The 27301-nt window shown below is 47.7% G+C and overlaps 1 protein-coding gene across 1 annotated transcript; it reads right to left on the bottom strand.

Annotated features, from left to right (window-relative positions):
• Positions 1 to 4310: 4310 nt before the first annotated feature.
• On the bottom strand, positions 4311 to 26144 carry LOC142243026 (myosin regulatory light chain 2, smooth muscle minor isoform). The gene is made up of 4 exons (XM_075314491.1): positions 26034 to 26144; positions 14147 to 14351; positions 6777 to 6938; positions 4311 to 5160 (listed from the first exon to the last, which is right to left on the bottom strand). Exons 2-4 carry the CDS (start codon positions 14328 to 14330, stop codon positions 4988 to 4990), a joined length of 519 nt encoding a protein of 172 aa, XP_075170606.1. The 5' UTR covers positions 14331 to 14351; positions 26034 to 26144; the 3' UTR covers positions 4311 to 4987.
• Positions 26145 to 27301: the final 1157 nt, after the last annotated feature.

Here is a 27301-nt window from a genome sequence, read left to right as displayed (position 1 = left end):
TGAGGGCGGGAGAATCCCATACTAGGCCGCAAAAAGCCGGGGATTAAAGTTGAAATCGCGGCCGACCGGCAATGCACGGTCGGCGCGGTAGTCCCGGACCCACACGCACGCCGCAGTCGCTGCAGCGTCTGTGCCCAAGGTGCTTTATGCGCCGTCCCAACGGGGACACAGAGCACCTGGAATATGCGTTACCAGGCAGAAGCCGGAGACTAGAGAGTAAGCGCAGCCGGCCACAAGCGCGGTCCCGGCGCACTAACACGCCCAGCAGTGCTGCAGCGTGTACGACACAAGCGCGCCATGCGCCGTCCCCAAGGGGATACAGAGTACCTCGCAGTAGCAGGGCCATGTCCCTGACGATACTCAGCTCCTGTCCAGCAGATTCCCAGGGGCTGCGGAGGGAGCACGGTCCCAGTGTCTAGAGACCGATTATGGATCCCACTTCACCCAGAGCCCTGCAGGGATGGGGAAGGAAAAACAGCATGTGGGCTCCAGCCTCCGTACCCGCAATGGGTACCTCAACCTTAACAACACCCGACCAGAGTGGGGTGAGAAGGGAGCATGCTGGGGGCCCTATATGGGCCCACTTTTCTTCCATCCGAAATAGTCAGCAGCTGCTGCTGACTAAGTTGTGGAGCTATGCTTGCATGTGTGCCTCCTTCGCACAAAGCTTAAAAACTGAGGAGCCCGTGATGCACGGGAGGGTGTATAGCAGAGGGGAGGGGCTTTACACTTTTAAGTGTAATACTTTGTGTGTCCTCCGGAGGCAGTAGCTATACACCCAATTGTCTGGGTCTCCCAATGGAGCGACAAAGAAATAAAGAGCTTATAAACCCCCCCCCCACCCACCCACCCACCTACCTTCCTTGTTGTTGCCCTTCCAACTTTGCTTTGAGTGTTAGGTCACGTCCACACCAAGATCTTTCTCAGACAAATCCACTCCAAAAACCACTTGAAAAAGCGCTAAGAAAACGCTCAAAAGAAAAAAAAAACATGCGTATCCACGTTGAAATGACTTTTCATTCGCACAAGTTTTTGAGCATCTTTTAACAGCTCCAAATTTCCAAAGACATTAATTGGTTAAAAATGTGAGCAGAGAATTCTTCAGGCATCTTTTGCTCTAAATATGTACTGTAACTTACAAGTCTATGGGCATTCTCAAAAAAAAAAAAATAATACCTGGAGGATGCCCAGGAGTCTTTTTGGAGTATTTTGTCCACGTTTTTGCTTGGGAACAACTAATGATTTCTGCAGTGTTAAAGGGACTATCAGCACAGGATAACTGTTCAGAGTACAGGTGCTCGGTGCATCATGGCAGGACCAGTCATTTGAATACATCTTCCCACCTACTTGTTTTCCCTGTATCTCCAATCTCCCCTCTTTTTGATAGACAGCCCTGGCTTCAGAGAGCAGAGAAGGGAGGAGATAGATGGTATACAAACAGGTGGGGAGGTGCCCTGAAATAATTAGCTCCACCATGATGCACCAAGCGCCTGTACTTGAACAATCTTTCTGTGATGACAGAGTCCCTTTAAGTAGAAAACAAAATAAAGGCCAGAAAGTGTAAGTAAAAACACAAAACAACACAAAAACGATGAATAAATTATCAAAAAACAGGGAAAAACTGCCCAGGAAACAACAAAAAAACAAAACAGAAACACACTAGAAGAGATCCTCCAGAAAAAAAAATCCGCTGGTGCTTCCTGATGAGTCTTCCTTAAGAAGAACTCCGTGTGTTCGACTATCTGAAAATGACATTATAGGCCCATACCCTTATGGGTAAAAACGTAGCGTTCAGCTTAAAGGACCAATGGCACATTGATATTGCAGCATTCATGTGATGACCCAATACTGCACTTCTGGGCTATCACTACCTTTCCCATCATCCTATTCACTCACTTTAGGACAACACTCCGTCCCTGTATGTAAACTCTTTCTGCGGTATCACATTGGAGGACTGAACATATTAGTATTAACCCTGTAGGACCATACCACAAACCAGGTCATTTTCTGAGGCATGTTACCAACTCAGTACTGCACATATGTTATGTTTTTAGCGTTGCGACACTTTGTCCTAGTTACAGAATTACTTCTGGTATCTCCTGTCATCAGTACTTCTGTTTTTCTACTGCATCTGTCTCGGATAATACAGCAATTCCTTTGCCATGAGTGAGCGGGATAAATAACTCGCATACTTCTGAGGAGCCATTGTGCATAGATTAGGGATCCAAATAGATGCAGCTGTCCACTAATTTTAACAAGACGGCTTTTCAGGATAAAGAAAGATTAGTGCATACTGCCTAAAGTCGATCGAAAAACGCCTAGATAATGACACGGTCATTTTATATTAAGTAGAAACTGATTCTAGCATTTTTTTTCCGAAGTATATATTTTTTAAAAAGGTCAAACAAGGTCTGAGACAATAACTGTTGGGCCAATTCCAGTGAAACAAGCGGCATTTTAGGGCACTATGGGTGCAGCACTGGACATTGAGCAGTCCCATAGAAATGCATAGTGTCTGTTTCATCCATTTTATGGATCCCAGAAAAACCACCACCCAATTGTGGACCCCTGATATGAAGATTGGACAGGGTCAGAAGCACATCCCATAGACAAGAGGAACAGTAATAAAGTTGTACATTTTAGTTATGGATTTCTGGTAGGAATAATTGAGGAAAGGCACAAGACAGAAAATGGAATACAAACATTTACTGGCGGATCCTCCGACATTTCTCACCAGTAATTAAACTTTACAAAATTCCGTTATCGTTCTTCTTAAGGCTGTCAGCTTATTTTTGGCTTGTAAAATCTATTTTGACCCAGATTCATCCAGCCCGATTTATTTTTGGGTAAAGTCATACACTCCCAATTCATGTAGAGGTGCACACCTTTTCATGAAACAGCCACATCCAAGAATTCTGTGCACATCCAGTAAAGTTTCTGGGGTCAAGAACACCAAAGTTCATCATTAATTAGACAAGATATGGCGCCCCCGTCCCATCAGGTTTGTCAGAGCTGGGGGGAAACTGGCATTAAAACATTAAAAGTAGTAGTTGTGCTCAACTCCAAGTTGTGCCAACATTTAGCAACTTATCTAAGTGATTTACACCAGAATTCTTGGAAATTGTTTGAATGAATCGAGACCCTTATGGTTTTTTTGTAGGATTTTTTTTGGGCACACTAATGTTTTTTTGTCATTGAGAACTGCAGGCGAAATAGAAAATCTTGAAGAGGAAAAAAAAACCCAAAAACCTTCCTATTTGAAGAATGAAGAAAAAAAATGCCACAAAATGATCTGTACATTTACATTTCCTATTCATGCAAGTTTGAATAAATGGATCTAGACAAGATTTAATTGATTATCAGTGCCTAAAATTCTACATTTGGACTGCATTCACTCACACACACCACCCTCCATTTTTATCTCGTGTTATGCATATTGGCTCAGTTTTTTTCTCATCCGTTCGTAAAAACTGAAGGAAGTAAACTTTCAGAATTGTATTTATCCATTGACTCTTAACAGTGGATCAGTAAAAATAATGAATAATACACGGATGAAAAACTGAAGTCCAATTTCCATGTTTCATCAGTTTTATACAAATCCAGTCTGATCTGCAAAACGGGCAACAATTGGAAACATGAATTAGTTTTTAAATCGGATATCTGTAAGGACCAATGATCTGTGGGTCCATCTGCTATCCAAGGAAAAAAACCAGCATGAATGTGAATGCAGCCTTAGGGCACACTCACACGAGCGTGAAACACGAACGAGTGCAATGCGAGAAAATCTCGCATTGCACTCTGACCAATGTTAGTGAATGAGGGAGAACAGTTAGTCAACTTTTCTTGCATCCAGATTGTGGATGCGAGAAAAGTTGCAACATTCTGCGAGAGCCGTATACCACGCACCCATTCAAGTGAATGGGTGCGAGAGAAACATCAGACTGCACTCAAGTGTTATCCCAGTGCAGTGCAATATACGCACAGGCTGACAATGGGGGAGATGGTGGGGGGGATTAACCCCTCCTTCTCCTCCGCAGCGCCCGCCCTCAGCTTTGCAGCTGTGACCCAATTGCAAGATCGGGTCACAGTCGCATGACACTCGGCTCACATTCGCAGCAGAGCCTGAGCCGGGGGTCATTAGCTCCCGCATTGGATGCCATACACTCGTGTGAGTCCAGCCTTAGGCGGATGAGGTTTGTATTCATATGTATGATAAGATCAGCTTTTAATTTTAGCTTCTCATTTCCTAATGGTATTGACTCTACGGTAATCACAGAGAATCTGTAAGAAATACCACTCAAAACACAAACTCTGATAAAAACACTTTTATTTTATAAAAATGTTGAAATATTGCAACTAATCTGAAAATAAAAGTGTATCTGTTTGCCCTTTTCTATATGCCGCTGGTGTATTCTCCTTGCTAACCCCTAATGGGGCACCCTCGTGCATCTTCCTCAATACTTGGTGTAACAGTCTCAGAAATAGAATATCCAGAAGATGAAAGAACAATGTGCCGTGCAGGCAGCCGCCAGAGAGGATAGTGTGACCTTTAGCAAGTGAAACAAGGCGTATGGTTTCAGCATATTGGAAGTAAAGAGGCACAGTGACATTTTCACTTGAACCATAGCCACTTCGAGCATCATTTGTTTCCACTCTGCCAGACCACACCGAGATACAATTTGATAGACAGTTCTTTATTTCCGTTTTATTTTATTTTTTATTTTATTACAAAATTGCAAAAAATCCAGCTTGAGTCAAAAAACAGAATCTTTTGGTCTGCTGTGCAGCAATTCTTTATACTTCCTAGTAAAATGTTACAATTACATCTTCTGTTTCCAGTTTGCCTATAGATGTGCGTACGCCATACTGGCTTGGAATAAATCCATAAATACACAAAAGAAGGTTTACAGAGCTACATGCATGCACAGATCTACCAGAAGGAACTCAGAGCAGAAAGCTAGAGAAAAGTGGAGATGAAGGCCAAGATTTAATCATCCTTGTCCTTAGCGCCGTGTTTCAGGATGCGTGTAAACTCAATGTAATTAAAATTGCCCTTCTTGTCGATTGGCGCTTCTCTGAAGAGCTCATCCACCTCCTCATCTGTGAATCTGTCTCCCATCGTGGTCAGCAGTTCTCGCAGATATTCTTCTGGTATATGACCTGTGGGCAGATAGAAGAAACATGAGTCTTCTCTATTCACAGCCTTTACCCATCCCAAACATAGGGCTTTTTCTGCACCGAGGGATGCAACGATTGATAAGAAGACTATTTGATCACGGCTATGGCTATTAGGCTATGTGCGCACTAGAAATGTGAAGTTTCTCAAGAAAATTTCTAGAGAAACTTCTGGGAGTGAAAGATTTCCGGACATCCGGAAAAAATCCGCACCAAATCCGCATGCGGCCTTAAGCTTTACTTTTAATGCCGCCAGAGAAGGAGCTGCCCAGCAGACTAGTCTACCATATGGATCCGTGGTGGCTTCTTCTCGCCAGCAGTCATTGATTGACAGGTACACACACACACACACACAGTAAAATGTGTGTGTTTTACGCAGACATGTGAAAGAGTCCTTATGTAATGTACTGCAAACCTAAAGGGGGGGGGGGGAATTCAAATGTGGTAAAATGGTGACATGATTCTTCAACTCTTTTACATAGGGCAGATCAAAGTATTGTAGTGCGCCTGCGCGGGACCTCAATGCCCGCCTGTGTGCATGACGTAGGACGCGTCAAGCACCCAGGCTTCAGAAGGAGGACGACAAAGATGGCCGAAAAAGGAGGCGCCGCACCCAAAGCACAGACACCCATCTGACACATCTGCACCACACCGTCCGTTTAGGTAAGTATTATAAAGTCATTTTTACGCTCTGCACAGTGGCCTGGGCTCTTACATGTTAGAATGCTGTATATAAGAGCCCACTGGTGATGGCCACAACTTATAGTCGCCAAATCTGGTGACCGGTTCCCTTTAAAGGGCTGCATTTATTGTCTTCTCAAGCCATAATCTTATGTTCAATTCTCATTGGGTGTGTAATTATGAAAGTACACGCTGGGCAATAAATTTACAGAGGCATCGACCATGCTCACCGACTATTGAGCAAAAGGTCTGATTATAACTGAACTGCGCAGTTTCCTTAACTACCATGCCATCCAGCAAGCACTGCATCGCATCATTAAAGGGGTTGTCCACTACTAGGACAACCCCTTCTGATTCGACGTTTCCCCTAGGTAAAATAATAAAGTCTATACTCACCTCCTGTACAAGTGCCGTGCTCACATGGGGTTGGGGTGTCGCGCGAGTCCCGCGTGCAATCAGTGCCAGCTTCTGTCTCTCTGCCTTCTGACCAAACGAACAATCAAAAGGAAGTGAACACAGCCGCTGCGCTCACTTACTGTTAACTTATTTGGTCTCAAAGCAGAGAGCCAGAAGCCGGCGCGGAATGGATGCGGGACTCGCACAACATCCCAACCCTATGTGAACCCTGGCACCGCGAACCAGACCACCAATGGAATGGCCTCCGCACAGGAAGAGAGTATAGGCTTTATTAATTTTACCTGGGGCAACCATGTGGTATCAGAAAGACTTGTCCTATTAATGAACAACCCCTTTAAATATACACTGACCTATTTGACAAAGCTCTGACAATTACAAATATTTAATCTTCAAAATTTGGAACACATTACATATATCTGACCAACTTTAGGGTTCTCAAGAAATTTGTGTTTTGCAATTACTTTCTATTTTATACAACCTGATGCCACAGAACATTTACATACCATTCCCATCTTCATCAAAGCACGCAAACGCGTTTCTGATCACATCTTCTGGATCTGTACCGTTCAGCTTCTCCCCAAACATGGTCAGGAACATGGTGAAGTTAATGGGTCCAGGCGCCTCATTCATCATGGCTTCCAAATATTCATCTGTTGGATTTTTACCTTAAAACAGAAATCATTTTATTTTATCAATTTACAAATGTTATTTATTGTTATTTTCAAAAGGCCGCTCATTCTAAACCAAGTGCATGATTTGCCTTTTAGAAATCCAAATATACAGTCTGCAAAATTAAGTCACCCAACAACTTAAGTCTCCTCACAATCACAAAGATTGTCTGCACAATTTTCCAGGCACTACACCATTGGTGTAACAAAGCGGGACACACCGAGCCCATCCACTGTAGTGTGAACAGTCGCAGATTCATTAAACTGGTCAGAAATTTTGTCAGCCTAAAACTTAACCCCTTAACGACCTTGGACGTACTGAGTACGTCATGGTGACATGGTGCTAAACGACCCATGACGTACTCAGTACGTCATGGCGAAATCGCGGTCCCGGAGCCCCGGGGAGTGAAATTTATTTACTTAAACGGTAGATTCGGGAAGGAGGGGACCTCTGCCTGACCTCAGGAGGGGTGGTGCCTCCTCCCCGAACCTACAGAGGCTGTGATTGGCTGACGAACGCCGCTCAGCCAATTATAGCCACTGTAATGTTCCAGCCATTGAAAATGGCTGGAACATTGAAATCCAGCCCTGATCAGTGCTGCTGTAGCACTGGCCATTGGCTGGAGCTGGGTGATCGATGCTTCACCCGCCCCCAGCTCTGATTGGAGAGACCGGTCTTGTGACCGCTCTCTCCAATCAATGTGGATCTGCGGCCTGTGATCGTCCCTAGAAGCCGAGGAGAGCGGTAAGTTGTTGTCCCCGCCGCCCGCCCCTGTCCCCGATCGCCCTGCCGCTCGCCCCTGTCCCCGATCGCCCCACCGCTGCTGCCGCTTCACCGCTGTCCCCGCCGCCATGCTCCCGATGCACCGCTGTCCCCGCCGCCATGCTCCCGCTGCACGGCTGTCCCCGCCGCCATGCTCCCGCTGCACGGCTGTCTCCGCCGCCATGCTCCCGCTGCACCGCTGTCCCCGCCGCCATGCTCCCGATCCACCGCCGTCCCCGCCGCCATGCTCCCGCTGCACCGCTGTCTCCGCCGCCATGCTCCCGATCCACCGCCGTCCCCGCCGCCATGCTCCCGCTGCACCGCCGTCTCCGCCGCCATGCTCCCGCTGCACCGCTGTCCCCGCCGCCGCTCCTGATCCACCGCCGTCCCCGCCGCCATGCTCCCGCTGCACCGCTGTCTCCGCCGCCATGCTCCCGCTCCACCGCTGTCCCCGCCGCCGCTCCCGATCCACCGCCGTCCCCGCCGCCATGCTCCCGCTGCACCGCTGTCTCCGCTGCCATGCTCCCGCTGCACCGCTGTCCCCGCCGCCGCTCCCGATCCACCGCCGTCCCCGCCGCCATGCTCCCGATCCACCACCGTCCCCGCCGCCATGCTCCCGCTGCACCGCTGTCTCCGCCGCCATGCTCCCGCTGCACCGCTGTCCCCGCCGCTGCTCCCGATCCACCGCCGTCCCCGCTGCCATGCTCCCGCTGCACCGCTGTCTCCGCCGCCATGCTCCCGCTGCACCGCTGTCCCCGCCGCCGCTCCCGATCCACCACCGTCCCCGCCGCCATGCTCCCGCTGCACCGCTGTCTCCGCCGCCATGCTCCCGCTGCACCGCTGTCCCCGCCGCTGCTCCCGATCCACCGCCGTCCCCGCTGCCATGCTCCCGCTGCACCGCTGTCTCCGCCGCCATGCTCCCGCTGCACCGCTGTCCCCGCCGCCGCTCCCGATCCACCGCCGTCCCCGCCGCCATGCTCCCGCTGCACCGCTGTCTCCGTCGCCATGCTCCCGCTCCACCGCTGTCCCCGCCGCCGCTCCCGATCCACCGCCGTCCCCGCCGCCATGCTCCCGCTGCACCGCTGTCTCCGCCGCCATGCTCCCGCTCCACCGCTGTCCCCGCCGCCGCTCCCGATCCACCGCCGTCCCCGCCGCCATGCTCCCGCTGCACCGCTGTCTCCGCCGCCATGCTCCCGCTGCACCGCTGTCCCCGCCGCCGCTCCCGATCCACCGCCGTCCCCGCCGCCATGCTCGCCACTGTCCCCGCCGCCGTCGCACCCACCTTTTTCAGCCGCTGCTGCCCCCGATCGGCGGCGGCCGCCGCCTCCTTCATCGGCTGCCCCTTCTCCATCGCCACACCACCTATCCCTCCATGTGCTGCAAGCCACCCTCCCCCCACGTGGGGGGAGGGTGGCTGGCTTGCAGCACATGTGGGGGGAGGGTGGCTGGCTTGCAGCACATGTGGGGGGAGGGTGGCTGGCTTGCAGCACATGTGCTGCAAGCCAGCCACCCTCCCCCTACATGTGCTGCAAGCCCGCCACCCTCCCCCTACATGTGCTGCAAGCCCCCCTCCCTCCCCCTACATGTGCTGCAAGCCCCCCTCCCTCCCCCTACATGTGCTGCAAGCCCCCCTCCCTCCCCCTACATGTGCTGCAAGACCCCCTCCCTCCCCCTACATGTGCTGCAAGCCCCCCTCCCTCCCCCTACATGTGCTGCAAGCCCCCCTCCCTTCCCCTACATGTGCTTCAAGCCCCCCTCCCTTCCCCTACATGTGCCATCTCTCTCTCGCATCAGACTCTGCCCCCCTCCCCGATCTGCTGCCTGCTCTCTCCCATTTTCCATCTACTGCCCCCTCTCACCCTCCTCGATCTGTTGCCTCCTTCATCTGCTGCCTCTTCTGTCTGCTGTGATCCTGCTGCCTAGATCCATCCTGTAAGGTAGGTATCCCCATCTCACCCCCCCCATCCTCTGCCGCTCCTCCATCCGCTGCGCCATTTCCCATCCATCCGCTGCGCCATTTCCCATCATCCATCCGCTGCGCCCTTTCCCATCCTCTGCCGCTCCTCCATCCGCTGCGCCATTTCCCATCCATCCGCTGCGCCATTTCCCATCATCCATCCGCTGCGCCCTTTCCCATCCTCTGCCGCTCCTCCATCCGCTGCGCCATTTCCCATCCATCCGCTGCGCCATTTCCCATCCTCTGCCGCTCCTCCATCCGCTGCGCCCTTTCCCATCTTCCATCCGCTGCGCCCTTTCTCATCTGCCGCCCCGCCCTCTCGCATCGTATTATCCAGCGCAGTTGCTCGCTTCCAGACTGCAGTGGATGATGCGATGCGAGACTCGTGCATTGCTCTCACGTTTGGCACTGGTCTTAGTGGCAGGCGCTCTTTTTTTTTTTTTTTACTGATGTCTGTATTTTTTATTTCGCCAAACTAATTTTTTTTGTATGGGGGGGGGTCTAGTTTCCAAAATGGGATCACATGTGGGGGAGCTCCATTGTTTAGGCACCTCAGGGGGTCTCCAAATGAAACATGGCGTCTGCTAATAATTCCAATCAATTTTACTGTGAAATGGCGCTCCTTCTCTTCTGAGCCCCGCCGTACGCCCAAACAATTGATTTCCACCACATATGAGGTATCGTCGTACTCAGGAGAAATTGCACAATACATTTTATGGTGCATTTTTTTCTGATACCCTTGTGGAAAAAAAAGCTACCTGTTTGAAAAAACAATTTTGTGGTAAAAAAAAGAATAAAATATTTTCACGGCTGAACATTACAAACGTTTGTGAAGCCTCCAGGGGTTCAAAGTGCTCACTAAACAGCTAGATAAATTCCATGAGGGGTCTAGTTTCCAAAATGGGGTCAATTGTGGGGGAGCTCCATTGTTTAGGCACTTCAGGGGGGTCTCCAAATGAAACATGGCGTCCGCTAATAATTCCAACCAATTTTGCTGTGAAATGGCGCTCCTTGCCTTCCGAGTCCTGCCGTGCGCCCAAACATTTGATTTCCACCACATATGGGGTATCTGCGTACTCAGGAGAAAATGCACCATAAATTTTATGGTGCATTTTTTCCTGATACCCTTGTGATAAAAAAAGCTACCTGGTTGAAGCAACAGTTTTGTGGTAAAAAAATTTTTTTTTCTTTTCACGGCTCAACGTTATAAACTTCTGTGAAGCCCCCAGGGGTTCAAAGTGCACATCAAACATCTAGAAAAAATATTTGAGGGCTCTAGTTTCCAAAATGGGGTCATTTGTGGGGGAGCTCCATTGTTTAGGCACCTCGGGGAGTCTTCAAACCCGACATGGCGTCCGCTAATGAGTGCAGCTAATTTTGCACTCAAAAATTCAAATGGCGCTCCTTGCCTTCAGAGTCCTGCTGTGTGCCCAAACATTTGATTACCACCACATATGGGGTATCTGCGTACTCAGGAGAAAATGCATGATACATTTTATGATGCATTTTTCCTGATACCCTTGTGAAAATACTAATTTTTATGGCTAAAGTAACATTTTTGTGTTAAAAAAGTAAAATTTTCATTTTTTTCGTCTACATTGCTTTGGTTGCTGTGAAGCTCCTAAAGGGTTAATAAACTTCTTGGATGTGGTTTTGAGCAGAGTGAGGGGTGCAGATTTTAGAATTGGGTCACTTTTGGGTATTTTCTGTCGCCTAGGTTTCTCAAATCACTCCAAATGTGATGTGGTACCTAAACAATTTTTTTTTGTAAATTTTGTTGGAAAAATGAGAAATTGGTGATGAACTTTGAACCCTTCTAACTTCCTAACGGAATTTTTTTTTTTTTCAAAAATTGCGCTGGTGTAAAGTAGACATGTGGGAAATGTTATTTAGTAACTTTTTTGTGTGACATATCTCTCAGATTTATGGGCATAAAATTTCAAATTTTGAAAATTGCAAAATTTTCAAAATTTTCGCTAAATTTCCGAAATTTCCACAAATAAACGCAAAACATATCGGCCTAAATTTACCACTGACATGAAGTACAATATGTCACGAAAAAACAATCTCAGAATCGCCAGGATCCGTTGAAGTGTTCCAGAGTTATAACCTGTCAAAGTGACACTGGTCAAAATTGCAAAAAATGGCCGGGTCTTTAAGGTGAAAACAGGCTGGGGGCTGAAGGGGTTAAGCATAAAGAGAAATTGCATTAAGTTTACCACATTTACATGCTGTGATAAAACCAGCGCTCTATGACGGACATGTTACTCTCTAATGTGCCACCTCTTATCTGGATTCATTTTGCATCAAAATAAAACAATATATTTGTGCAGATAACGAAAAGAACGTCCTTCCCCTGCATAAACCCAAAATAATTCATGGTGACAATTTTAGAAGCAAATTGAATTAACTCATTATATAAATGTAATAATAAATTCCTCACGCCTCTTGCCTTCAGGGTTATCTGTTCAATTACAGAATCAAATCAGCAGCTGGATAAGGCCGGTTTAACACATCCGGCTTTTCACCGGTTTGCCGGATTCGGCACACGCCAGTACAGTGGCCGCAGCTTCCGGGTCACATGCTCCGGTCACATGACAGCATGTGACCGGCGCTTGTCGCTCTGCCAGTGTACTGTATATACTGTACTGGCGTGCGTCAAATCCGGCAAACCGGCGAAAAGCCGGATGTGTGAAACTAGCCTAAATCAGCTAGAAGGACCTACTCACTGACATGTAGGCTGTGCTCTCTGCCAATAATGCAGTGGGTCCCAAACAGCACTTTCTTTCTCAAAATTAATAGAGCGGCTTGCTGGCCACTGTTCCTCTCATTAGCCACCATTCTGATACTTGCTCCTGACATGACCCAGCACATTCAGTATGACTATAGCATAGGGACAGGGTGCAGGACAAGAACGGAATAGGAGCGCCTCACCGCCCACCACTAGGTTGGTGATGGATGCCTACTAGTGTTGAGCGAGTAGTTAGCGAGTACTGTCTGCTACGAGTAGCGGGCGCAATGTAAGTCAATGGGAAATACTTGCTAAGTAGCAAGTAACCCGAAAGCCGTACTATTTGTTACTTGCACAAAAAGAACAGCTTTCAGGTTACTCGCTGCTTAGTATCTCCCATTGACTTACATTGCACCCGCTACTCGTAACGAATATGCGAGTAGTGGTCAGTACTCGCTAACAGCATAGCGAGAACAAATAGTTAACTACTCGCTCAACACTAAAGCCCACAAGTCCTGACAAGGTGATAAGCGGTAGCACAACTATTACATTTTCTTAAGAAAATTGTAACTTTGAGCAGGCATGTTTCTGTAACACAGGAGGCTAAACACTAATGTAAATCAGGTACCACCCAGCAATGAAACTAAAATACGCCCTAGACTGATATAGCTAATTTCCATCAGTTACACCATTTCAGTAATAAACACAAGGAGAATTGTAAACATATGTATATATTAATCACACACACACACACACACACACACACACACACACACACGTGATGTGCTCGTAACAAGCAGTTGGATAATCATAAGGTCGCGACTCAAGTACTTGAGTATAATGTAATGGAAGTCAATGGGAAACTTTACCATTTTTCAAGGAAATCTTCCAGAAAAATGCTCGTAACCCATTGACTTGCATTCTACTCAGGTACTTGAGTCTCGCCCATCCGAGCATCCAACACCTCGTTACGAGTACTGAGCACCCGAGCATGGTAGTGCTCGCTCATCACTAATGATCATATATCATTACATGTGTAGGTATTTCCAGCTGCGTTTTTATGTGCAGTTGAAGTGCAATTTTAATGCAATTTCCAAAATTGTGAAAAAGACAGCATTTTTTTTGCCACAATCTAAAAAAATAAAATAATGCAATCCAACGGAACTTGTGAATGCAGCCTTTAATGATCATGTATTTGTTAGTCTGTCCAATAGTTTACAGAATTTCATCCTTTTAGAGCAGGGTTCCCCAACTCCAGTCCTCAAGGCCCACCAACAGTGCATGTTTTCAGGATTTCCTTAGCATTGCACTGCTGTTGGAACCAGCACCTGGGCAGGTAATTACATTAACACCTGTGCAATACTAAGGAAATCCCAAAAACCTGCACTGTTGGTGTGCCTTGAGGACTGGAGTTGGGGACCTCTGTTTAGAGGGCGAGAGCTGATCTGATAACATGGTGGCAGGGCTATGGAGAAATACACACCCTACCTGTGCTCTCAGCAGTATGTAGGGGACACTTAGGCTGAATTCCTATGATGAGCTTTTGATGTTGCAGAATTTCTGCACCTATTATGTCTTATTACTACTATATTACCTGTAACAGAAATAACCTTTACTTAGTGATGACATTTCCCAATAAATTGACTTCCTCCATCAATAATTCATTGCTCAGTGATGGAAGAAGGGAAAGCCATCAATACCTCGATTATGGCAATTATCACATCATAGAGGTACATGCTGAGGGTATTACTTACCAAGGGAAGCCAGCATATCGTGCAGATCCTCCTTATCAATAAAACCATCCCGATTCTGATCAATCATGTTGAAGGCTTCCTTAAATTCTTGGATCTGGGACTGGTCAAACATAGCGAATACATTGGATGTTGCGCGCTGTGGGCGCTTCTTGGTGGTTTTTGTCTTTGCTCTTTTGCTCGACATCTTGGCGGTGGTGTTGTTAGTCTAAAAGAAAAATGAAGATGAATATCTTAACAGTTCAATAATATAAAAGGGTAATAAAAAAAAGAAGTATAATACTTCAGATCAGGGAGTAGGACAAAACAGCAATATCTTGTTAGGGGGATTATGAAAAAGCTTGGACATCCCAGGGCCCGGGTGTTAAGGTACCTATTTAGGGGAAATTAAAACTGCTAAACTTATTGGGATGTTCACTTGTTTTTGAGAATTTTAATTCCCTGGGCCAATTAATCTAAAATACAGTATCATTTCCAGGTCGGACAATTCGGGTATTACAAGAGGTTAAAAATGTAATATTAGCGGTGGGTCCATGGACCCCATAGTCTATCCTAAACAAATCCATTTGTAAATGTTCAAAGCACAGTCCCACAATAGAGCGTCCCCCACCATTATACGATGTCAGCCGCACAATCCTAATATAAATTACACATCAATTTCCAGAAGACATTGCCGTCAGTGAATCAGCGTTCTGCATTTGGGGGCTACAAAGTACCACTTGGGTTCTGTTCACATCGGATTGTCTCTTCCATTTTAGAAACGGAAACATTTGTGCCAAATACACATAAAACCAGTCCATTTGGTAAATGTACCAAAAGTAAACAGAAGGGAACCATTGAGTTTTATGGGGGTTTCATAAAATGATATCTAAAGATTAACATAAGCAGTGGGGTTCAGCATTTCCATCATTCATGCCACAAATGTTTTGTGCTCGGAGCATAGCCAGCTTCTCAGTGAACACGTAGATACAATGTATACAGTGTGGTCCATATACTGTGACAATCTGTACTCCAGACTCATTGTTACAAACCAGCTGAGGCTTTTGTACATGGATATACAGACAACAGGCCAGACCTACTACTATTTACACACTAGATATATAGCATCAAAGTTGAATATGGGAAGTTGGGCGCACAGATATAAAAGCTAGTAGGTTTTCAACCAGTGCTCGCATCACTAACAATGAGAAGAGATCTTGACAATAATCAGGAATGTGTTAAGCAGCATGGCATTCTCATATAATGATTCCATTATGACTGCAGAGCCTTACTTTTCTATATGTATAATAAGGGAGGACATTACTTCTACCTCACCTGGTTCAATAATCAAAACTACCAGACAGAGAATGGGAGGATACAATCCTGTATTCTCCATTACACCACCCTAATGGCTAACCTGACTAATAGTAAGGCTATGTTCACACAGTGCATCTTTTCTACCCACAAAGATGCAGCATTTTTGGTCCCCAAAAAAAAAAAAAAACCCCAAAAAAAGCATGCGTTTGACTTTTTTTTTTACTGCATTTTGCCCAATGTGGTTTTTTTTATGTCAAATCTATTGACTGAAGGGCTCAAAAACGCTGAAAAAAGCAAAATGAATTGAGATGCTGCATCTTCAAAAATGCAACCAAGATATTGACAAAAAAGATGCCCAATGTGGACAAAAATAGAGATCTCAGACTTTGCTGGGGAAGGAAATGCATGTATATAGGTGCATCTTAGGTGATCTCAAAAACACAATAAAAGATGCCTTGTGTGAACATAGCCTAACAGCCCAAACACATTCTTGGGAGCACCTACAAGGGACTGCACAAAAGGTATAGAAAACGATGCATCTACACTAGAATCAAAGATTCCCCCGTCCCCACACGAATATACAGCTGAAGGCATATAGAGCTGTTACCTGACTCATCTCCACAGGACAATTCCCAGCAGCAGTGACAGAGACCCTCTAATAGCCTTTGTGATGCCACCGTCATCCAGCTCTGAAAGGTCACATAGCTGCCATGTAACGCAACACCCAAATGAAGGCCAGCTTTATATACTGTATGATATCAGTGTGGGTCGTCTGGGTGAATCCTCTGGCAGGCCGCACTTCTCTTCCGCACACCTAATTAAGGTTCTTTTATATGGAGACTCTTGTTTCCAATCACTACCCTGTGCAAACATCCCCAGCGATCAGCCCACAATCATGCTGGTTTGGCGCCTGATCGCATTTTTTTTTTATTATTCTAATAATATGGACCTGAAAATTGTTGTTGGTTGGTAATAAAATCCCCTTGAGCAAGTAGAGGTGTGCTGCAGCCATTAATGACAGAAGGGGGAGCATATGACCTTGTGAATGGTTCATGTGAACCCCTACTTGAACATAGCTGCAGTTCGTTCTTTATGAGCGCTGATCACACTCCTGTATCATCTCTCAGGACCACGTTTACGATGTAAAAGAACCCCCCCCCAGCTTGTGAAGATATATTACTCCTTGATCAGTGTTATTTCCGCCATGCAGCAGTCTTTACAGACATCTGTGAACGAATGGGTCGTTCTCACTGAATGCGGGAATAGTTCTGTAATAAGAGGCCACCGTTGTAAGGCTAGTTTCACACTTGCGTTGAGTTGAATCCGCTGGGTCTGTTGCTGCGTCGTTTTGACGCATCAGTTATTTTTGTGTTATCAACGGATGCAACGGGTTCGTTATTTTACAGGAATCCGTTAGCTGATTCCTGTGAAATAACGGACTCGTTGAATCCGTTGCATCCGTTTGGCGTCCGTTAAACAGAATGCGTCGGCTCAGTTTTTGTTTTTTTTTTTCATTTTTTTCATTCTGGGCATGCTCAGTAGAAATTAGCGGAATCCAGCGGCGGATTCCATTGTAAAGCACTTTGCTACAGAATCCGCCACCATAGTGATCCATTATAACTATTGACGGATGTAACGGAATCCGCCGCTCGGTGTCATTTTAACGCAAGCAATTAACGTTACATGCTGCATTCCTTCCACTCGGTGGAAGCAACACAGCGTCAGCCAGCGCAAGCAACGCAGGTACCTTTGGCATAATCCGTCATCCATACAAGTCTATGGGAAACAGCGGAATCCGTTAACCGATTCCACTGTTTTCCAAAACGGTGGATTGCAACTGAAGGAAAACAAATCAAGTGTGAAAGTACCCTAATAAATGTGGTTACGGAATTTCTTGCCTCCTAAATATTACACGATCACCTACAAGTGCTATTATTGAAAAGTGGAAGTGATAGGAACCACCAAGAAGTGGCAGATCATGTAACGTTATAGAGCGGGATGGCCGAGTGCTGAGGAGCATACATCACTGTTTCCAAAACTGTATAGTGCAAACCTTCCCTACTATTAACAAGTGCTGAGAGCTGCATGGTATGGGTTTCTACAGTCAAACAGCTGCATGCAAGCCTTACATTACCAAGCGTCAGATGGAGAGCTGTAAAGGACAAAGCCACTGGAACAATGGAAATGTGCTCTGTAGAGTGATGTCTCACACCTCTTGTAGTCTGATAGACATGTCTCGGGTCAATGACTGCCATGAGAACAGTTGCCTGACTTTAGTTGCCTGACTGTGCCAACTAAAACATTTGGTGGAGGAGTAATGCTAAGGGGTTGTTTTTCAGGGGCGGCCTAGACCTCTTCTAAGACATTTTGGACTATTCTATGCTCCTGACTTTTCTAAGAAAAGTTTGGGGAAGGACATTTTTTGTTCCCATGTAACTGTGCCCCAGTGCAGAAAGCACGGTCCATAAAGGCATGGTTGGGGGAGTTTGGTGTGGATGAACTTCACTGGCCGTACGGAGCCTGAAGACAAGCCCTCTCCTCCAACAGGGTCTGATCTTTTGGATGAATGAACAAAAATCCCTGCAGACACTAATCTTGTAGACAGCCTGGCTTTTTTTTTGTACACAGGTCATGCATCCTCTAGCAAGAAGCCTGATATACAGGTCCTGCTGTGGACATGCATCGTCTACAGAGCCGAGCAGGAGAACTGGCTGGCTGAGATGTCTCAGTGCGTCTGTGTACATACAGTTTTACAAAACACACTAGCCGTACATGTGGATTTAATTACAAGGATTGCTGCTCGCGTCTTCCCTCTCGTGGTTTGTTCTTGTAAGAACATCCGTCCACCCAGCAATTTTCTCACCCAGACGTCTCGCTCTGTAGTCCATCCGGTCACTTATTCCCTGGTCTAGGAGCCATGCTGGATTCTCTGTGCTGTGATTCCTTCCCACTGGCCCCCAGCTCTTTCCTCTGGTTTCTATTGTAAAGGCAGCTGTCAGCACTGTCCGCTCTTTTCCTGGGTTTTCATCATGGAGCGTTGTAGTCTACGCCACATGAAATTCACGTCTTAGGCTATATTCACACACCCATTTTCCTAATCCGTGTACTAGCCATTTTTTAGGAATGACACCAAACTGATTCAGAGAGATTATTGGAACCGGTCACACATCAGTGTTAATGGATCCATGTGTCCGTCCATGCACTCATCTCATCAGGTTTTTGGGGATTACACTTGGACATTCAACTCTATGGGAGTCAGGAGTGAATGAAAGGTCAGCAATCGATCAGTTGAAAGAATTGTCGAAGTGTAAATAAAAAACCAAACATGTTCAATTTACAAAAACTGATGACTGCAGCCCTGTCCATAAGTCTGTACATGGGGCGCAGCCTCGGGGGGCCGTATTGCAGAGCTGCAGGTTGTCAGGGGGGCTTCCATAGAAGGATACCCTCTTGTGGAGCACTTTATTCTTGCTTATTCAGAGGTGCAGGACTTCTATGGACACTGAACAGCACTGTACAATCTGGAGCTTGTACCTGCCCATAATAATAATAATAATAATAATAATAATATAATATTTATTCATTTATATAGCGCTATTAATTCCACAGCGCTTTACATACATTGGCAACACTGTCCCCATTGGGGCTCACAATCTAAATTCCCTATCAGTATGTTTTTGGAGTGTGGGAGGAAACCGGAGACCCCAGAGGAAACCCACGCAAACACGGGGAGAACATACAAACTCCTTGCACATGTTGTCCTTAGTGGGAATAGACCCCAAGACCCCAGCGCTGCAAGACTGCAGTGCTAACCACTGAGCCACCGTGCATAAACCATCACCTGGTGTCGGTCTGTACGCTGCTCCCATTACACCATCACACTCCTGTGCACAGCAATGCATTATCCCTGCTTATGTTATTTATGGCTAGGGGTTTGGTTATTGTTTCTCAAAATTCTATTACGCTGTACTTGTCCCTGGTAAAGCTGGGTATACGGCCACCAACACCGCAACCACCACCCAGCAAACGTACCCAGGTATGCTTTTATATACAAGGGATGTGTCAATTTGATAAGATAGGTTACCTGGACCATAACCCCCATTATCAATGGATGTACACATCACAAAGGAGGCCAAAGGCTTGGATGCTGTGGTAATAAGGCGATCATAACAGCCTAGGGGCCCTTGTCAACCAGCTCAAAGTGGATTAAAAAAAAAAAACAAAAAAAACAAAACAGACAGGGCTATTCATTGGGTGGGTTAGGAAACGTTGGTCCATATATCAATCCCAACCTCCCTCCCCTGTCCTTCAATCTGGCATGGTGATCGCAATTTCTCAGTACAATAGTGCAGGAGGATATCATTGCAAAGTAAGGTGTACCAAATGAGGCCTCATTCACACATACGAGTATAAATGTGTCTATAAAAACAAAAAAAAATGGCACCAGTGTTACCACTGTCCGGTCCGAGGCTCCGTGCGCCCCCTCCCCCTTATCACTGCCCAGTCCGAGCCCCCCCACCCATCACTGTCCGGTCCGAGCCCCCCCCCCAATCACTGTCCGGTCCGAGGGTCCATGCCCCCCCTCCCCCCCATCACTGTCCGGTCCGAGGGTCTGTGTGTCCCCCATCAGTATGTCAGTGCCTTTCACAAATGGATAAATTATAAAGCTTCTGTTATCCTTTACAATGTTAAATACAGACAGCGCCCAGCCAGTACACTGATGCCATCCATGTGTTGTACATGTTTTCACGGACTCAGACTTGTATTGCCCCTGCCCTTCGTCCTGCATAAAAAAAAAAAAACCTGACATATCTGTTTTATATAGACTACACAGTGAGTGAAGACGCACGGCCATCTGAATAGCGCCATACATTATAATAGGTATTTGTGGTATTGTGAAAAAGAAGAGATATAACACTGCCATCTGAATGAGGCCTAAAGGTGCATTCACATTGGCTCATAATTGGGAACAAGTATCCCTAGAAATGCTAGTTTTCCTGATTATTGGGCTGACCACCTCAATCCCCTTTTTAACGACTATTTTCCCATGTAGAATACCACCACCTATTTTCGCCTCTGGTGCGGACGCAGTTCCAGCAATGTCGATGCCCGCTCTCCCAAGGCTTGCTTAACGTTATGTTACATGAGCCCTGCAGCCAATCAGCAACAGTTTCACTCACTTCCTTTGGACAAAATTGACATCCGGAGGCGGAGAGTGGCAGCAGCGCTCACTTCTTCTGGATTACAGATTCACACGAAAGGAGAGTAAAGCAGCTGCTGATTGGCTGCAGGGCTCATGTGACAATGTCAAGCAAGCCTTGGGAGAGCGGGCAGTGATATTGCTGGAATTGCGTCCGCACCAGAGTACTAATTTACATTACAGGGGGAATATAGTACTTGAGAAGGGGGTTATCAGAGTAGTGGACAAACCCTGTAACAGCCCAACAACCACCCAAATAAAGAGCAAAACGCTGGTCAGGTAAAATTATTTTTAACCCTGCTTGAGAAAAATCATCACTCAGCAGCACATTGTTCATGTCAATAGGATATGCTGAAGAAAAAACAACTACAGAATGACTGTAATAAAGAGGCTGTCTCAAGTTCTGCAACAGGCGAGTAACAACAAGTAACTTTGTATAATTAACTCCTTATTAAAAAATCCTGTCTACTCTCAAGAACAGTGTAAAGCTTGCTGCCTACATTACTGGCAACCGTGTACTCCCAGACCAGCTAGTTACCTACAAGGAGAGCAAAGCATGAGTGGACATGAAGCTTTACAGCCTACTTGTGCGCCCCTGGACCTGGCCCGAGCTCTGGCCCGAGCCCTGGACCTGGCCCGAGCCCTGGACCTGGCCCGAGCCCTGGACCTGGCCCGAGCCCTGGACCTGGCCCGAGCCCTGGACCTGGCCCGAGCCCTGGACCTGGCCCGAGCCCTGGACCTGGCCCGAGCCCTGGACCTGGCCCGAGCCCTGGACCTGGCCCGAGCCCTGGACCTGGCCCGAGCCCTGGACCTGGCCCGACCTGATTGATGTCCTCCTGCCCAGCCCCGTGTGCATGACGCATCCTGTGTCATTCAGAGAGGCCTCCATTGCGCATGCGCATTTTGATCTGCCCTCAGCCAGGCAGATCAAAGTATTGTAGCGCGCATGCGGTCTTTGACCTTTCCTCGCGCCTGCGGATTACAGTACTTTGCTTTACCCTCAGCCAGGCAGATGAAAGTGTGCATGGACTCTCAGTGTGAATGACGTAGGACACGTCATGCACACGGGGCTGGGCAGAATATCAACGATAGCACAAGATGGAGGAGGTGCCGGACCAAGAGCAGCAACTCCCGTCGTACCAGACTTTTCTCTAGGCGAGTATAATAAGTCTTTTCTACGTTATACAGAGCGGCCTGGGCTCTTATATACAGTATTCTAGAATGCAGAATATAAGAGCTCACTGGTGGTGGCCGCAGCTTATAAGGGAAAAACCCGGAGACAGGTTCTCTTCAAGGATTATACTGTGCAGTTCACCTGTCTAGTCAGGCTTAAGGGTACTTTACATGCTGCGACATCGCTAGCGATCTCATTAGCGATGTGAAATTTTAGATCGCAAGTGCGATCTTTTGAGATCGCACATGCGTAAAATGACCTATGTGCGCTCCCAAAAGATCGCACTTGCGATTTAGAATTTCATATTGCTAACGAGATCGCTAGCGATGTCGCAGCATGTAAAATACCCCTAAGACACTACTCCACATTGGCCAGATGTAGACGATCAGGGTAGATGCAGCCCAAAAGGCCCCGTCACACACAACGAAATCGCTAACGAGATCGTTGCGGAGTCACAGTTTCTGTGACGTAGCAACAATCTCGCCAGTGATCTCGTTATGTGTGACACCTACCAGCGATCAGGCCCCTGCTGTGAGATCTCTAGTCGTTGCCGAATGGTCCAGACCATTTTCTTCAAAGGTGATGACCTGCTAGGCAGGACGCATCGCTGTGTTTGACACCTACCAACGACCTCCTAACACGGTCCCAACGCCCGCCGAGATCCTTATACAGGTCGTTGATATTTACTACGTTGTTGGTAAGATCTGACTGTGTGACATCTCACCAGCGACCTCCCAGCGACTTACCAGCGATCCTTATCAGCTTGTATCGTTTTTGGGATCACTGGTAAGTCGTTGTGTGTGACTGGGCCTTTACTCCACACTACGAAAATACAAGTTATAAACTAACAGAAAGATAATATTCTGGCATTTGTGCCAGGCCTGACTGTACAGGGATTACACGGTGTTCGTACAGCTGGACCCGCTCATATTTATAGATTATTCCTGGGGCAGCTCTTTAAGGACATGTTCACACACGGGCAGCGTCAGGTTTATTTTCCCACCTGCAATATTTCCGGGCACACAGAAGAGTATGCCCCTGATTTTGAAACAAAATGGAGCATCCAATGATGAGAGGAATGAGAACAGAAGTCCTGTCTGTACGGACCCGATGTGCGGAGCGTCCCACAGCACACCAGTGTCAGATGCCGACACAGGGCAGGACTAGCGATGGCAGCACAAGTCACCAGGGCAGCAGCCGGGAGTAACGTACAGTCTTAAGGCCCCTTTACACACTGCAACATTGCAAAGGACATCGCTGTAACGTCACCGGTTTTGTGACGTAATAGCGACCTCCCCAGCGACATTGCAGTGTGTGAAACACATCAGCGACCTGGCCCCCGCTGTGAAGTTGCTGATCACTACACATCTCTCAGGACCATTCTTTGGACCTTTGTTTCCCGCTGTGCAGCATGATCGCTAGAAAGTCTCAGTGTGAAAAGGGGCCTTTACAGCGACTTCCCTTTCAAAAAGCTGCTTTACAAAGTCCCCAATGACCAGCTAGGTCGTTCTGCAGGTCCGGATCGCTGTTGCGTCGTTGGCCAGGTTTGCCTGTTTGACAGCTCACCAGAGACTCACCAGAGACTTTGTAGCGATCCCGGCCAGGTTGGGATCGCTGGTGGGATCGCTAGAAAGTCTCAGTGTGTAAAGGGGCCTTTAGAATAGCACGGAGATTGTGCAACCTCCTCCAGCAACATCTGCATGCAGTTTGGTTGGCTTTTCAAAAATCCTAATTATCTCAACATGTTGATGGGTCTGTGAGATTTTGCAATGTTAAGATAAGTCGCCTTAGACATTAGTAGCCCCTCGAAAACCTCCAAGACCGTTACATTAAAGGGAATATGTCACCAGGCTTTTGCTACCTCATCTGACAGCAGCATGATGTAGGCAGAGAGCCCAAATCCAACGACTTATCACTTAGATAACTGGGCACAGCCTTTCCGACACAATTTTTAGATTTAGCATGTAGTAGAGATGAGAAAGCTGCCCCTGGCCACACCAGGCTCTCTGTGTACATTGTCTATACATGGTGAGAAGATTATCAGAGGAGGGGGCGTGCCGACTGCCAGGCACACAGCAATGTAGTCAGTAGTCTGAGCAGTGATAAGCTCCTGGTGCTAAAACAATAATTGAAAGTAAACAGCACAGACCTTAAGGGTACCTTCACACTTAGCGATGCAGCAGCGATCCGACCAGCGATCTGACCTGGTCAGGATCGCTGCTGCATCGCTACATGGTCGCTGGTGAGCTGTCAAACAGGCAGATCTCACCAGCGACCAGTGAACAGCCCCCAGCCAGCAGCGACGTGCAAGCGACGCTGCGCTTGCACGGAGCTGCCGTCTGGAAGCTGCGGAGACTGGTAACTAAGGTAAACATCGGGTATGGTTACCCGATGTTTACATTAGTTACCAGCGCACAGCTGTGTGTGCAGGGAGCAGGGAGCCGCGCACACTGAGCGCTGGCTCCTTGCTCTCCTACCATAGCTACAGTACACATCGGGTTAATTAACCCGATGTGTAATGCAGCTACATGTTCAGAGAGCAGGGAGCCGCGCACACTGCTTAGCGCTGGCTCCTTGCTCTCCTAGCTGCTGTACACATCGGGTTAATTAACCCGATGTGTACAGCAGCTACATGTGCAGAGAGCCGGAGCCGGCAGCACAGGCAGCGTGAGAGCTGCAGAGGCTCGTAACTAAGGTAAATATCGGGTAACCACCTTGGTTACCCGATGTTTATCTTGGATACAGCTTACCTCAGCTGTCAGATGCCGGCTCCTGCTCGCTTCATTTGTCGCTCTCTCGCTGTCACACACAGCGATCTGTGTGTCACAGCGGGAGAGCGGCTTTGAAGAAAACGAACCAGGGCTGTGTGTAACGAGCAGCGATCTCGCAGCAGGGGCCAGATCGCTGCTCAGTGTCACACACAGCGAGATCGCTAATGAGGTCACTGCTGCGTCACAAAAAGCGTGACTCAGCAGCGATCTCGGCAGCGAGCTCGCTGTGTGTGAAGCACCCCTAAGAGGCATCACTGAAATCGGGTGTTAGCCCTTATATCATGCTGTCTTCAGATTAAATGGCAAAAACCTGCTGACAGATTCACTTTAGTGATTCAGAAATCTGAGAGGGATGACTTATCAGAAAAGTATTTAAAAAGAAATGAAAAAAAAAAGTTATAGCCAAAGCAGTCGCCACTTCTAGTAAGATACCACAGTAAGTCTGATCGGGGCATTACTGACATTCTAATAAAGGTCCCGACATATTCCATTCCTCCAGAGTACAAGTCACCCCATCTCAGACTTCATACATCACCCATCAGAGACAGGAAAACGGAGGGGAAGGAAACCGCTCCAACATGGGTGCACCATCTAGATAAAGAATTACTCTCACAAGAGGCTGAAGAAAGATCAGACACTTCCTGGAGAACAGCATCAAGGTTATGTGGCAACAGCGGAGCAATGACTCTGCCCTCAAGATGCTGGGAGGTTACCGCCAGGGGCGCCAGCTCACATCAGGGTGGAGGTTTACCACTGTGGGGGCCATGCCATACCTTCAACTGTACAGGGGCCCGAGGGAGAAGGGGGCCAGCTCCAAAGCAGAAACAGGGTGTATTATGCTGAACCATTGGACTGTGAGGGCCCTCACCTGCCCAGGGGCCCAGACGCCATCCTCTGCCCAGGGGCCCTGCTCTGTTGTCAGATGGAACAGACACGCCGTGCCACAGTGGTGCAGACTGACCCCACAAGCTCAATAACATCAGAGAAGAATGAACGATCTCTCACAGATTTTCACCACAGGCGACTTCTGTGCAGACGATCGTCCATTGATAAAGCGGCTGTGCTCAGATTGCTCCGGCTCCCGTACTCCACCTTACAGGCATTCACCGACCTGCCCGATCTGCCGCTGACGGACGATCGTCCTCCCCTCACCTAGACAGATAGGACACAACCTGCCCAGCTGCAGCCGTGCCTGGACCAGGGAGAGCACAGTGCAGACTGGGCTGCGAGCAGATTGTGGCACTACAACTCCCAGCACGCTGGGCAGGCCACTCTGGAAGGTGATGTCTGGCAGCAGCTGTGATGCGCTGTGCTCCGGCGGTTGTGGGTGAGTGCCGAGCACAGCTCTGCTACACCCCTGCCCTATACCTCACAGCGAAGAGCCGGCCCGCCCGGTACTATAGGTGCAGCCCCCGGACACTGGCTGTAAAGACCCCGGTACACACTTACCGCACACTAAGCGGAGAGGAGAAGAGCCGGAGTCACTCAGACGTTCTCAGCCTCAGACCAACACCCGCGCACAGCTCCACCCACACACACTCACTTCCGCATTACTCGCCACAGGGAGCGGATGGACCGAACCACTCAGGAGCATGGGGGAGGAGCAGCCAAGGAAACCCTTTCTCCTAAACAATATTACTCTTCTTCACACTGTTTCTATTTGCTCTATGACCTATAAATGGCCACACATATTGTGCAGAAACTCAGTGATGAATAACTGGAGTATGCGGTGTGTGCCGGTACCGCAGGTGGTACAGTCCCAGTGAAGGGTGGGACGCATTCCAGGCGGGATGACGTCATGAGACATTGGCTGACATATGTCCTTGTATGGAAGCGGCCGCTCAGCTCTCGCGGGAGTTCCTGCAGCTGCCGTACCGGGGCCGTGCACGGCGGCGATCAGGGCGCTCTCTGGGGCCGTGCACAGCGGAAGACAGCGGGAGGGCGATGGACGCTCACAGGCACACTGACTTATGCTGATGTTCTTTTAGGCCAGGGGTGCACTAGTTTTTTTGGACCAAGGATCACATTGTAATCCTGAACCACTCTGAGGCCTCACAAAGTGGAAATTCTACTTACAGGAGACTTATCTGTAACACCCTACAGTGCACACAGTATAGTATAGTGCACACAGTATAGTATAGTGCACACAGTATAGTATAGTGCACACAGTATAGTACAGTGCACACAGTATAGTACAGTGCACACAGTATAGTATAGTGCACACAGTATAGTACAGTGCACACAGTATAGTATAGTGCACACAGTATAGTACAGTGCACACAGTATAGTGCACACAGTATAGTACAGTGCACACAGTATAGTACAGTGCACACAGTATAGTACAGTGCACACAGTATAGTATAGTGCACACAGTATAGTACAGTGCACACAGTATAGTACAGTGCACACAGTATAGTGCACACAGTATAGTACAGTGCACACAGTATAGTACAGTGCACACAGTATAGTACAGTGCACACAGTATAGTACAGTGCACACAGTATAGTACAGTGCACACAGTATAGTATAGTGCACACAGTATAGTATAGTGCACACAGTATAGTATAGTGCACACAGTATAGTACAGTGCACACAGTATAGTACAGTGCACACAGTATAGTATAGTGCACACAGTATAGTATAGTGCACACAGTATAGTACAGTGCACACAGTATAGTACAGTGCACACAGTATAGTACAGTGCGCACAGTATAGTA

The sequence above is a fragment of the Anomaloglossus baeobatrachus genome, chromosome 6 (genome assembly GCF_048569485.1).
Source record: "Anomaloglossus baeobatrachus isolate aAnoBae1 chromosome 6, aAnoBae1.hap1, whole genome shotgun sequence".
In the NCBI taxonomy this organism is placed as follows: domain Eukaryota; kingdom Metazoa; phylum Chordata; class Amphibia; order Anura; family Aromobatidae; genus Anomaloglossus; species Anomaloglossus baeobatrachus.
Note: the sequence above shows the minus strand (reverse complement) of the source record. Positions and strands in the feature narration are given on the sequence as shown.